Source organism: Osmerus mordax, chromosome 20 (genome assembly GCF_038355195.1).
Source record: "Osmerus mordax isolate fOsmMor3 chromosome 20, fOsmMor3.pri, whole genome shotgun sequence".
Classification (NCBI taxonomy): domain Eukaryota; kingdom Metazoa; phylum Chordata; class Actinopteri; order Osmeriformes; family Osmeridae; genus Osmerus; species Osmerus mordax.
The window spans coordinates 3834342-3847657 of NC_090069.1; the positions used below are offsets into that span (position 1 = coordinate 3834342).

Consider the following 13316-nt stretch of genomic DNA (forward strand, 5'->3'; position numbering starts at 1 on the left):
AAGTAACCAGCTATATACAAATCCCTCCCTCGTTTATTTCCCCAGCGTACGTTTGGGCTAACCTACATAGGGTCATTACAAGGCCGTAATCATAATATATATGGGGGGACGGGACACATCCACCCCAATATTCAAATCTGGTCAAAATTTCCACCCCAATATATTGATATAAAAATATAAATGTGCTACGCTACGCACCCTGTCCGAAAATATCATAAAACATGTAATGTGTAATTCGTCCCCCCCAATGTTGACCCCATGGCTACGGCCTTGATGGGTCATTATAATGTTTGTATAATAGTTGTTTGACTAGGCTCACATGTATGCATGATAGTGATTATAGAAATGTTTATTGATTAAACTAATAATCGACGAGACCAACGTTGGTCTTTAGCAGAATAATGATTTAGGTTGCGGCTGTTGCGTATTGGGCACTTGCTTGTCTACAACAGCACGTCAGAATGCTGCTACCTGGTGTACGTCTACTTTCTTAGTCTCCAAGCGTTCATTTATGACAATTGGAGTACATGCGCGTTAATTAACTGAAATTAAAGTTTCCATTTAATATTGTCTTGCTGGTAGTAATCTAGCCAGAATTTCAAAGATGAGAAGTAGGGTAGGCTACTGACCGACAAAGCTGGCTATAGTTTTAATCCGTTTCTTTCAAAGCGATGGAATGTTGGAACGCTAACCTGTTATCCACCCTAAATGAAATATACCTGGATTTTGTGTATGCTATGGATTAACATGGTTTTGGATGCAGTTTTGCTAACCCCTTTAGGCCTTTTCTAATTCCAATGATCATTCTGTGTAATTTGATGAAAACATATTTTCACATAGCCTAATTTGTCCAGTACCAAAACAACATAAAATAAGCTACTTTTGTATTCGTTTTGATAAGGACAGGGTGATAGCCTATCAACAGGTAGGCTACAACACGAACACATTCTAACAAATCTGAGATAGAAATGTAGCCAATGTTTAACGGATTTAGGAAATCAGCAAGGGTACGAAATGGTTGTGGAATGTGGTTGTTGAACTATATATTTCAGTCGTCTTGCTGTTAGGAACTTGTGATCATACATACATACAATGTAGGCTAGTAAAATTAGGGTAATTAATATTTTGCATTCATATAAATAGTTTTGCATCCGTAGAAATAGTTTTGCATCCGTAGAAAAAGATTTGCATCCGCAGAAAAAGTTTTGCACCCGCAGAAAAAGGTTTCCGCAGAAATAGTTTCGCATCCGTAAAAAAAGTGTTGGTCAAAAATATTTCTCATAATACAACACTTTTTTATGGATTCAAAACTATTTCTACGGATGCAAAACTATTTCTACGGATGCAAAACTATTTCTCTGGATGCAAAATATTATTGACCCTAATTTGACCCCACATATATATATATATGTCCCAAACAGATGTCTAGAGCAGCAAAACAGCAAAACAGTTTTGCTGCACTAGACATTCAGCTCTGTTTGGGTTATTTGCCTTTCCGTAGGCTACTGTTGCTTGCCCGTCAATAACCAATTGTCCCTGAACTCCGAGTACAACCGACTTACTTGTTAAATCAGCGATTTTTGCTACAGCGTCGGTGGCAATTTTGGTTTCTAAATCTCAGGTACAGTAAGATACTGTATATCCCCGTTACTGACATTCTACCTATTGTCAAAAGTGTTTTCTATCGACTTGAAATAGAGTTGTCTTTATTCATGTTTATTAGTGAGTCTGGTGGGTTGACCACATGGCTGTTAGTACCACAACAACAACACCGAGCTGGCACGCTCTGCCACTTAGTACTCAGCTCGGTTAGCTATCGAGCTAGCTAGATTATTTGAATTGTTATAGCCTAGCTGACCGACCTACTGAGCTAGTTTCAACCTAATCGCTAGATCAGCCAGCTAGGCATGCATGTGGGAAATTGTTACTTTGTCAGGTTTGCTTGCCCTACTAGCGACTTGAAGTGGTAGATTAGAAGCTAATGCTAATGTAATGCTTGCAACTGTACAGTTTCAGAATCTAGACTAGCTAGAGCTAGTACAGTACGTAACCAAACACTAGACAAATAATGACACATTTTGCTAGCCTGAATGCAGGTTCAAAAGGACATGTTTAGCTAGTCTTGTAATTCATGCGAAACCTGTCATAATATGTTGGACGAGGCAAAAGCCACCAATGTTGTTTTTAGTTCTATATTTATTTATTTATGCCCACTGAACTGATCACCCGTTATTCTGATGACCTCAATATTGGGAACTACCTACAGTGAGGCCAGTTTATCACACACGTTCCATTATCTGTCTTGACTGTTGGTCTGAAACAACAGACACAGTTCTGTATGCCATGCTGATGTCCTGCCATCTTCATCTGCCTGCCACAGAATATCTATGGAAAGTCCAGGGAATGTAGCAATGCTACGGTGCCGAAAATGTCGTAAAAGCTACATAGACTCAACATGCCTGTATCCGGTGGGTGACTGTTTTCCATCTAGTGAATCATATTTAGCTTTCTGAAGCTGTATAGCCAGCCCTGCCTAGGATCTTTATGTACTACAACACTGTGTTGTATTAGCCTTCAACAGCTTACGAATTGCCCTGTTCATTGGCACTATTGTATTAAGTGTGCTTTACATAAAAAAACGACACAGAATCAGAGTAGGTTAAGCCTTCAGGTATATTGCCCTCAAGATCACACTCAGATGTTGGTCCGGTACAATGTCCAGTGCTATCTGAATCCTGAACTTTCTTTAACCTTCTGTCTCGTAATCATCTGCCTTTTAGCAGATACACCTGATTTGACCCAGAACAAGAATAATCAGACTGGATCTTACTGGACCATAACACTTAGTTATACAGATTTTCCCAATCAAGTTAGGGAAATAATACAGATATGTGGCACAACCCATTAGATCACTGGTATATTCACTTTCTTTATGTGTTTGCGTGTTAGGCCAAATGTTATAGATTTGACGTCACATTGTTCTGAAACAACCAATCCAAGTTAGTCAAGACAGGTCTTCTGTCTCGTATCAGATAGCGACAGATTACAGCATGGAAGCCACGTGCAGTGTCTGGCATGTGAACGTCGAAATGCTACCTGAGTGGATACTGACATCCGTGTGCCAGGTAAGAGTGTGTGTGTGTGTGTGTGTTTACCTGGTTGATCAGTATGCCTTTGTGTTTAAGGTGTATCCATGTTCTAATGCATTACTTTACCGATGCAACTTTATTGGATGGAAAAATTACATGAACTTAGCTTAGGTGACTGACTTGTAATAAAAAAAAATTACATAAGCGGTCATTTAGTAACTTGTATGCAGATTTCTGTTAGATGTATCCCCTGTTGGAGAGACTTCATTTGTTGGTGTTCTGCATGAAATCACGCTGGTATCATTACAGCACCTTACCCGGTTGAGATCTGAAACAGGATTTTCTGTGCTCTTTTTCCATGTGCCCACCCAGCCATGGCTACTGCGAGGACTATCCGATGTTTTAATCCTCACTGATATCGTCTTTCTCCACAGGCCCATTGGACAGTGGGACGGCTGAACTGCCAGAGTTGCGGTGCTCGACTGGGGGGCTTTAATTTTATCAATCAGACTAAATGCCCGTGTGGTCAGGAGATCACCGTGCACCTCAACAAGAGTCGGGTGGACCACGATCACAAACATTCCCTCCACATGGCCAGAACACGGACGGCGAGGGTGGGGGGAGGATGGGGGTGCCCGCAGGCTGAACCGGGGGGGTCACACTCTCAACCGAGCTCCCAGTTCTGCTGCGCTTCTTTCCCCCGCCTCAACCTGGAGAGCCGACCAATCACGACCCACCTCAATGCCCTTGACCAATTAACGGACAGCCAAGTGGCCCCGTCAGTTAATCCCAGCGATCCCTTTACCCTCCCACTAAAGAAGGGCTTCTTTTCAAATGTGAGGAGCAGGTCAGAGTTGGAGACATCCAGTAGCACTCTAGGTCTCTCCCAGTCAAGCCCCATGGATAATATCGAAGGGCAGCTGAGGTGTTGGAGGGAACAGTCACCCCATTCTTCTCAAGTAACCAACACCACCCAACTTCTTGACATTGTTGATAGGCCAGCTAATGCTCCTCGCCTGTTGCCTGTCTCTAGAGAGAGAAGACCGGCGCTCCACACAGAGGAGCCCCAGACTTGTGCGCAGCCCCGTGCTAGCGGGCCGACCCCAGAGCGCGCAGCCCCGCTCCCAGAGGCACCTGGTTCTCCTCCCGTCTCCCCGAGAGGAGCCGTGGTCGGCCACCCGAGCATGGAGCGACAGCGGGAGAGAGAAGAGGAGGAGGCCCGGGAGGTGTGGGGATCCTCCACGGAGCTCCAGGCTCAGCGCCCCCCCGTGTCCACGGCCTCTCCCGGCCCGACGAGGCTGAGCAAGAGGGAGAAGAACCGCCTGAAGAGCCAGAGGAGGAAGCAGAGGAGGAGGGAGCGCTGGATCCACAGCCAGCTGGAGAAGGATCAGGTGAGACGTGGGGAATACAAGTAGGTGAGATTGGCTGTCTCCCGATGGATGGCGAGAAGCTCCCTGTAAAATGACAGTCCGGGTAGATCGTGTCCACTTTTGTATAACATGTATCGCCGTATGTTTGATGGATTTCAACAATGAACCAGAAGGGATGGTTTCATAGGCCGTATTTTGACATGTAGCCAAAATATTGTAGGTCCTAGTAAAAGAAGAATATCAGAAGGAGTGTCAGAAGGTTGTTCTAAAATACAATTAATCCCTCAAAAAAGCAAATGCAAACATCAGGGAGTCAGACATTGGCCTCAGTCATATATGCACCACATGTCCACATGGTGGTGATCTAGAGCACAGGGATCGGTGGTTGGGGTTTGAAATCGTAGACCAACTGCCTTTTAGCCATGGGTCAGGGTTAGGAATGTGATTCTGGGAGCTGACTAAGCAAATAGAGACAGGATGATCTGGCCTGGGTGTCTGGCCTGTCCTGTTGGGATGCAAAGATTAATGCAGCTATTCAGGAATACTGGATACTGAGCCTGTAGCTATTTCATGGCTATGGGAAGGATTATCATCTAGAGGGGAATGTTGGGGGCCTTTGAGGTTTGATTCACTGTGTTATTGATGCAGACTGCACCATGCTACATGTTAATGTAATGGTTTACCTGCGACCTGGTCTACCACTACAACAGCAAGGCTAATTGTTTTCAATGGGTTTCGCTGTCGAGGAGTATTCTTCTCCCTCGCGTCGCTCTCTTTCCTGGAGAAAAGAGGATGCCATGAAGCCACCAGTTCAACATTTTACATTTACATTTAGTCATTTAGCAGACGCCCTTATCCAGAGCGACTTGCAGTGAGTACAGGGACATTCATCCCGGGGCAAGTAGGGTGAAGTGCCTTGCCCAAGGACACAACGTCATTTGGCACGTCGGGGAATCGAACTGGCAACCTTCGGATTACTAGCCCGATTCCCTCACCTCTCAGCCACCTGACTCCCTCCCCTCTCTCAACGATTCTCCACTGTCTCATGCTCCTTCACCATGACACTCCACTGCCTAACTGGAGTGGTGCTCATCTACACCGAACAAGCCAACGAAAGTCAATGAAATACAATTGGCCACGCATGATTAAACGTGCACGCCCTATAGCTTGGATCTCCCAAGGATTTGATTTTAAAGACCCTATTGTAGTTCAGAAGGGTACGAGAGTAGCGGTAATAAATACACAATTGCGTCGCGTGTCGGCAGAGATTCCGCACGGTTGCGTTATCGTCACGCTGGCAGTTTTGTTAATAGTCGCGCTGTGTGTCAGAGCGTGTCAGGTGTGCTGACCGACAGCGAGGAGGGGGACCGTGAGGGCTACACCTGCGCCGTGTGTCTGGACGTGTACTACAGCCCATTCAGCTGCCATCCCTGTGGCCACGTGTTCTGCGAGCCCTGCCTCCGCACCCTGGCCAAGAACCGGCCCGCCAGCACCCCCTGCCCCCTCTGCCGCACCCTCATCACACACACGCTCTTCCAGAAAGGTGAGCCGCACCGCTCGTTCCCCAACCACAGCCCCCCACTAAACAAAGCATTCATGCACCTAGCAGCTTTGCCTTACTACAAAACTACTAATACTACAGAAATACACACCTCAAATACGCCTTCATCTACATTAAACTTTTTTTTTTTTTTTTTTCTTGTCACCCTTTGCCCTCAGAGCTCAACCAATCAGCAAAGACCTTCTTCCCTAAGGTCTACCACACCCGGAAGCAGAACTTCCAGAAAGCCACGTGTGCAAAATGGCCCCTGCCCAACTGCAGGAAGCGCTTCCGTATCTTCTGGGGTGAGATGAACGCAGCGAGCTTTCCATTCACTAAATATCGCGCCCCCCTTGAGCCTCACACTTCGATATGCCTTTGTGTCAATGTAAGAGTTGGCCATTTATGAGCTACAGCCATATTCTCGACAGTGGCTCCATCTCCCTGCTTTATTCTAAACTTGACCATTACCTCCCACACACACACCCACACACAGGGTACCAGAGACAGGCAGTGGCAGACAGACGGTGGCACTTTGCTCCCGCGGGCTTCACCTTAGACGCCCTGGACCTTGCTGACATGAGAGGCTGGCTCTTTGACATCGACCTGGTCATCATCTACATCCACTCTGTCAACTGGATCCTGGCCCTGCTCATCCTCGGGTTCCTGGCCTACTTCTTCTTCTCCTGAGCGCCAACAAACACAGCATTCTAGTAATCTAGATGGGATAATTATCCATTTGAAGGTTTCTTTAGCCTCTCATTCAATATGGATAGTGGACTTGACGTTTTTGTGAAATTGAATATTTAATGTTTAGTTTCATGTAATCAACCGGGACAGTAAATATTTAATTCTGCATTTTATTAGGAATACCTTATTTTGCTTTGTCTATCTGTATGTTGGAAGGAGAAAGTGCACATGATTCAAATGAGGTTTTTCATTGTTTTCATAATGCATCTAAAATAAATAAAGGGTGAACTTTAATTAATCTAAGGGATTCATTTCAGGTTTTATTGGTGTACAGAAAATATTAACGTTATTGTGACTCACTCTTTTCTTCCTCAGTGGCCCCGATGGTTCGAGGCTCTTTCAAACATTCTTGTGACTGGAACCCAGAATGAAACAGGAGAGCTCTCTGAGCTGGTTTGATATCCAATGCATCACATATAACAGAAGGCCTTACATTCATAAGGAAACAGGAGGGCTGTTCTGTGCAGGTCGTCTTTAGACGTCTGCTTTTAAAGGAAACACATGCCCAGTCAATGGTTCATGAGTTACAGTGTTGTCGTATTTTATGATACTATACACATAATTCAACAAAGTCTTCTAATTGAAGGCTATCCAAAAAAAACACAATCTCAGTTCAAAAGCAGTGAAGCTACAGAATCTTACTGGAAAAATCACATTTATGAACACAACATATCCAGTTGTGTTCCGCTAAAACATAATTTAGATATGAATAGAAAATAAACAATTGAATGCTTACTGAATGTGTTTTTGTATTGTAGGGTGCAGCAGGTACGAGGTGAGCTAGATCTTTGAACAATCATTTAAACAATGCGTCTCCCCTTCGTCCATCTGTCTGTTCCTCGGTCTGTCCGTCAGTCCGTGGTCGACAGAACAATGAGCGGGGTGGAGCCAAAAGCCTAGAATACATGGCAATGCCCTTGTGCGTCAGTTGTCTAATTGGCTCAAGGGTGTCTTTCAATTGAAGGCCTGGAGACTGTTAGTCTTACTATATTTGTCCTGTCCTACATGCTTCCCTTGGCACCGCAGAGGATACCAGGTACGATTAAGTCATTGTATTAAGTATATTGGAATGTGATTGTTTTTCAGTTGTCGGGTTACTAACGAGAACTAGAAGGAACATGCAGAGGGAATGCAACAAAATGGTAAACATGACCCAAGGACTTCATAAGCTATGTTACACAGTAGGTCTGCTCTGTACGGAGATTAGATCTTGAAGGACTTTATATATAGATGTTCCTGGGCGGAGGTTTCCTATCTCACATGAACATGTGGGCTACCTCTCTGTAGCCTCTCCTGTCACTGACGCTCGAACCAGGCAGGCTCCGAGCAAGTTCACGCTGCAGAGGTCGAAAGGCTGCATCGAGTGAAGGTAAACTCATCGTCTTCCCTCGCATCTCCGGTGTGGGGATCTGGAGGCCGTGGTCCGGATGATGTCATTGGTCACTCTAACCGGACCTCCGCCGTGGGGCTTCCGTCTCTCTGGGGGCTTGGACTTCCGGAGGGTTCTGTCCATCTCTAAGGTAGCTACAAACAGACTGACCAATAAGCCAATTCGAATATTAATAAACTTTTTTTGAAATGATTTTGTTCGCTGAAATACTGTATGTGTGTCTGAAGGTGAATGTGTACAGCAAGGCAGAGCTTGCCAGTTTACGTGTGGGCGACGTGATAGTGGAGATCAATGGAGAGAGCGCTGCAAGGATGCTTCACGTACAAGCTTATGACATCATCAAGAACTCAAGAACCTTGCTGACGCTGCTTATAGAAAGGTACTGTGAAGAGACCCACATATTCAGCACGTGGACATAGGGAAAAGGTCCTTGAACCAGATGAGCATGTACCTGTGTCGTATTTGTCCTCTAATCCTGTCCAGACCACACGCAGCCATCTTCAGGCAGCCACAATGTGTCGCAGTGCCTCCACAAAATCCAGCCTGTCAAAAACAGGTTGGTTCTTGTTTTTTTTTTATGGATTTCCGAATGTGCTATTTTCATCCAATGATCTCTGCCTTTTCTAAGAAGGAAAATACGCATGTCTTAAAAGCAGCCTTTGACTCACTATTTACATTTAGTCCTTTAGCAGACGCTCTTATCCAGAGCGACTTACAGTAAGTACAGGGACATTCCTCCGAGGCAAGTAGGGTGAAGTGCCTTGCCCAGAGACACAACATCATTTTGCACGGCTGGGAATGGAACCAGCAACCGTCTGCTACCCTAACCTCTCAGCCATCTGACCCCCGTTGTATTTACAGATGTTTGCGCAAAAAGTGTCCGAAGTCAGCCGAGATGGATTAACAAACACGGGGAGTGCCCAGTGCTCCCACACAGTTATGAAACAGAGAGTCTTGCCTGCTGTGAACTCCCCAGGCAGGAAGCCTGTGAAGACCGAGGGCCAACATGACAACACCCAGAGGTGACAGCTGCTTCCGTCAGGATTTTGTTTGGTTTGATTGACATTTCTGTCCTCTAGTGGCCATTTTAAGCACTCACAAAGTACAGGTATATCGCAAAATCATTTCAAGGACACAACACTAATAACACAAGTAAAATGTGCGAAACTATCAAATAAATGATATATATACCGTTACAAATTACAAAGCATGAAACATCTTGATGTTATTATATTGGATTTTTTTACAGATCACATGACATGCTACAATACATCAGATAGAAGCAGGCCATGATAGCACTTTTCTCTCTGGCATGTTCTCAGCTGCGATGCCCCCAGACAGACGTCTCCGCTTCTGACTTTGGAGGTCTTTAAGGGTAGCAGACTAAGAGACACGGCCCCTCGCCAATCCAACACCTTCAACCTGATACAGGAAGTGCTGGAGCAAGACTATAGAAGTAAGACCCTCACTACAACCTGCACTTGTTACATTTACACATTTAGCAGACGCTCTTATTTAGAGCGACTTACAGTAAGTACAGGGACATTCCCCCCGAAGCAATTAGGGTGAAGTGCCTTGCCCAAGGACACAACGTCAGTTGGCATGACCGGGAATCGAACTGGCAACCTTCGGATTACTAGCCCGATTCCCTCACCGCTCAGCCACCTGACTTGTTGTGGGGTTTGAAGCAGGGCCGTAATCATAATACATATTGGGGGGGACACATCCCCCCCCCCCCCCCCCCAATATTCAAATCTGGTCAAAATGTCCCCCCCAATATATTGATATAAAAATATAAATGTGCTACGCTACGACAGGCAACCACGCACACAGTCCGAAATTATCATAAAAAATGTAATTCGTCCCCCCCAATGTTGACTCCTTGGTTTGAAGGACAGCTGAAAGGATTGCGACCCAAATAAAAGCGATGGCTGCCATTGACTAGGCCAGTTGCCCTGCTTTGTAATTTGTCTCTTTTCAGAATCAGGTCCGAGAACTCAAGACAAGACGCCCTCCTCAGCACTCCCGCCCAGCAACCTCCCCTTTTTCAGAGTGCGGCCGTTCCGCTCATGTGAAAGCTGCGGCACTCGGATTGTGTACGTTGGACGTCACATACATTTTAACGTGAACTTGTCTGCACCCACATCGCTCTGGCCTAGCTTCTCCTCCGTCCTTTTAGAAATGGCCGCGTGTCCACAACCTTCAAGGTGATGGAGTCTCTCTCCCTTCTGCCTCTGCAGCACGCAAGCCATTAAGATCAGCGAGGGGCGCTATCGGCATCAGGAGTGCTACACGTGTCAGGACTGTGGACTGACTCTGCTGAAGAGGGGACACTTCTGGGTAGGGGAGCATCTCTACTGTGGGAAACATGCCTCTCAGAGGTGTCAGAGTCCTCGATGAGCCGAGGAACCAACAGGAACGTAGGCCAAATGTCTGATGTGATTATATGAGTACAGAAGATACATGGTAAGGGGTTTTAAATTGGCCAAACGACCAAAACGATTCCCCTAAGTTTAAGAAGAGGGGTAAACTGGCCAATGTATTAATATTAACAAAATAGTATAATTGCATTTATTTGACTCTATAGATTAAATCAGAGCAAGAATGGTCAAAGTAAAGTTCAATTAAATGAATGTTTATTAACATTGCACATGAATTAAATAAATTACAAAGCAAACATGTTACAAAGTGAAGGTTTTAAATCTTACCTACTCTACCATGATTATTGGAAATCAGAGAGAGAAAGAGTAAGAGGTGAGCAAGGACAAGGAGTGGGAGAGCTGCTGAGAAGCCCTCAGAGATCAAGAATCGAGAGATCAATGCTTCACAATTCCCTTTATACCAAAATATTATCTGTAGAACCAGCAATCCGACCACATGTTGACCCTCACTTACCAACACATGACCACAAATGCAACAGCAAGCCACACAATGAGGTGTGAGGGCCGTCAGGCAAAGACTGTTCAGCAACTGAGAGGTGGGTAAGTAAGTAAGTAAGACTTTATTTATATAGCACTTTTCATACAAGAATTGCAGCTCAAAGTGCTTTACATAAAATCAACAAAAACAAGTGTTGATCTAAAACGTTTAACAAACTAGCCGCACTCTATCTGCGGTCTCTCGAATCCATCCATTTAGACATAAATGACTAAATGTAATCTTAGATCCGAGCTGTCACGTGCAGTTTCTAATAAGGTGGGGGCAGGCAGGGGGTGTCTCCCAGCCTACGATGGTATTTTCAACCTAGACAGGAACCTATGCACCTTTATGGGACGTGCTTCTACAGATCCATAAGGACATATGACGTGGTGTCATTCTTCTTTGCTTAGGTTTTTCAACAGCCATCGCTTAGAGGCCTCTTGGCATTTGAAAATGTGAAATTTCCCATTATGTGCAGTAGGGGTCAGTCTTTACGCACTGTCTGCAAAAACAGCTGTAAAATGGCTTGTTTGATGATGTGTAACTGGACCCAAACAATAAACAACAACAAAATGCTGCCTGAAAACATGGCCAACATGCGATTTGTATTAGACAGACATTTTTGAGTGGTCAGTTCTTCGATTGGGAGGCGAGTGAGATATGTTCTTTAGATACTTTAGACATACTCATGGGGAATGCGATGACATGAATTGAAAGATACATATTTCTAAGAGGAATTTACTTTCTGTGGCCACAGTAAGTGCAGTGCTCAGTATAAACCGCTTCTCTCAATACAATGCTTTGTCAGATATGTGTATGCGTATTGAAATGCGGTGGCATTTGTAATAATTGTGTTTAATGGATACCAGCAACCCATGGGTCAGGTCGTCAGTGGATAATTCACCAAATATGGCACCTGCCAGGAAGTTTAAAGTATTTTTCTAGTCCCCAATGCAGCTGCGAATTTCCTTTAAAAGGTTGACATTTCATTTTTAATAAAAGCATTTCTTACAAGACTGCATGATTTTTTTTGTCTGAAAACTGCAATTTCTTTGTAGTGCTTTCATGTTTTTTTTCCCACCCCTCCAGTTTTTGGGAGATACAATGTTACCTAATCTCAAACCATGACTATGATTTTGTGTTCTTTACTTCAAAGAACACAAGATGGAATCCAGACAGTACTTGACCCACATGATATTCCAGAAAGCAGGTTATGCGACATGTCCGGGTTAGTTAACTCCCCAGCTGACACCCAGAGTTGTAGCAAAATTGCCAGTAGGTTGCTGCAACATTGTGAATCAGCTGGAGGGTTAAGTTACCCGGTTATGTTGCATAACCTGCTTTCTGTAATACCCCCGCTGTCTTCATCCTTTCACCTGTTTCTTCACTTGTACTTGCATATCCTAATAAGCTCTATCAGAAAACCTCAACTAAACATTACGAGTTATTATTAAAGTCTCCATGCAATCAATTACTATATAAAATGCATTTACATTTAATAATGTTTGAGAATATATTTTTTTTGAATAACAACAACAACAACAATAATAATAAAAAATAATATAAGTAATACATTTTAATCATGTTTGCAAGGTGAGAGGGATCCGTCTGTGCGTGAATGAATAAAAGCTTTCTCTGTCCTCAGTGCTCTGTAAATGACCCACAGAGAGAGAAGTGGGTCGAATATATTCGAAGAGCCCCCGTATCTCTGGAGATGGGACGGAAACAACAGGGAGGCTTGACTGAGATATCAGTTGTCACAAGCTTGTCAGGTATCAGAGGCCAAACCACCGCGACTTCGACACTGCTGTCTCGTTTTCCATTAAGTCATGGCGGAAGGGTATAGGATATAAAGTGGGCTATTTGCTTCTTGGCCTCGAAAGGTTTTGAAATATTGTAAAAAAAGAAAAGCGTACTGTTCGGAACGTGCTCTATTATCTAGAAATAATAAGATAAATAGCCCAATAGACATTAAATAAATTAAATTTACGATGCTATTTAGAATGTGGCCAGCCATTTAGGCCATCATTTTACTTGATAATTAGGGGGGGGGGGGGTAAAAGGTCAACGATAGGCATAACTTTCCTTTTCTGGAGTCTCAGTGTTCATGTCTAGGCTCCAGCTGAGCTCGAAAGTCAATTCTTATTCCCTAATCTGGGGGAGTGTCTTAGCTCAAGCGAATGCATTCTAAAGGCTTTCCGCGTCATCACACAGTAAACCACGCCCAGTCAGCTGTTTCCTAAGTATTCGCAAAGGTA

General features: G+C 44.3%; 2 protein-coding genes across 3 annotated transcripts; both read left to right on the top strand.

Annotated features, from left to right (window-relative positions):
- The first annotated feature begins 1515 nt into the window (after positions 1–1515).
- On the top strand, positions 1516–7104 carry rnf180b (ring finger protein 180b). 2 transcript variants are annotated; one of them, XM_067258208.1, is made up of 8 exons: positions 1516–1621; positions 2381–2468; positions 3033–3125; positions 3524–4480; positions 5789–6002; positions 6179–6304; positions 6496–6712; positions 7065–7104. In XM_067258208.1, the coding sequence occupies exons 2-7, from the start codon at positions 2388–2390 to the stop codon at positions 6687–6689; spliced, it is 1665 nt and encodes a 554-aa protein (XP_067114309.1). In that variant the 5' UTR covers positions 1516–1621; positions 2381–2387; the 3' UTR covers positions 6690–6712; positions 7065–7104. The 2 variants fall into 2 exon arrangements, with proteins under 2 accessions (XP_067114309.1, XP_067114308.1); XM_067258207.1 differs by lacking the exon at positions 7065–7104 and having other exon boundaries at positions 6496–6973.
- Positions 7105–8168: 1064 nt separating this feature from the next.
- On the top strand, positions 8169–12014 carry LOC136964206 (PDZ and LIM domain protein 2-like). Its single transcript, XM_067258210.1, has 8 exons — positions 8169–8269; positions 8367–8518; positions 8623–8695; positions 9001–9161; positions 9462–9595; positions 10121–10235; positions 10380–11116; positions 11335–12014. The coding sequence occupies exons 1-7, from the start codon at positions 8177–8179 to the stop codon at positions 10537–10539; spliced, it is 888 nt and encodes a 295-aa protein (XP_067114311.1). The 5' UTR covers positions 8169–8176; the 3' UTR covers positions 10540–11116; positions 11335–12014.
- Positions 12015–13316: the final 1302 nt, after the last annotated feature.

Bases quoted from the DNA above. Each gene is read 5' to 3' on its own strand.
- rnf180b (XM_067258208.1), top strand. From the start codon at position 2,388: ATGGAAAGTCCAGGGAATGTAGCAATGCTACGGTGCCGAAAATGTCGT. The intron at 2,469-3,032 runs GTGGGTGACTGT...GTCTCGTATCAG, and splicing joins ACTCAACATGCCTGTATCCG to ATAGCGACAGATTACAGCAT. The intron at 6,305-6,495 runs GTGAGATGAACG...ACCCACACACAG, and splicing joins GCGCTTCCGTATCTTCTGGG to GGTACCAGAGACAGGCAGTG.
- LOC136964206 (XM_067258210.1), top strand. From the start codon at position 8,177: ATGATGTCATTGGTCACTCTAACCGGACCTCCGCCGTGGGGCTTCCGT. The intron at 8,270-8,366 runs GTAGCTACAAAC...GTGTGTCTGAAG, and splicing joins GGGTTCTGTCCATCTCTAAG to GTGAATGTGTACAGCAAGGC. The intron at 10,236-10,379 runs GTACGTTGGACG...CTGCCTCTGCAG, and splicing joins AGCTGCGGCACTCGGATTGT to CACGCAAGCCATTAAGATCA.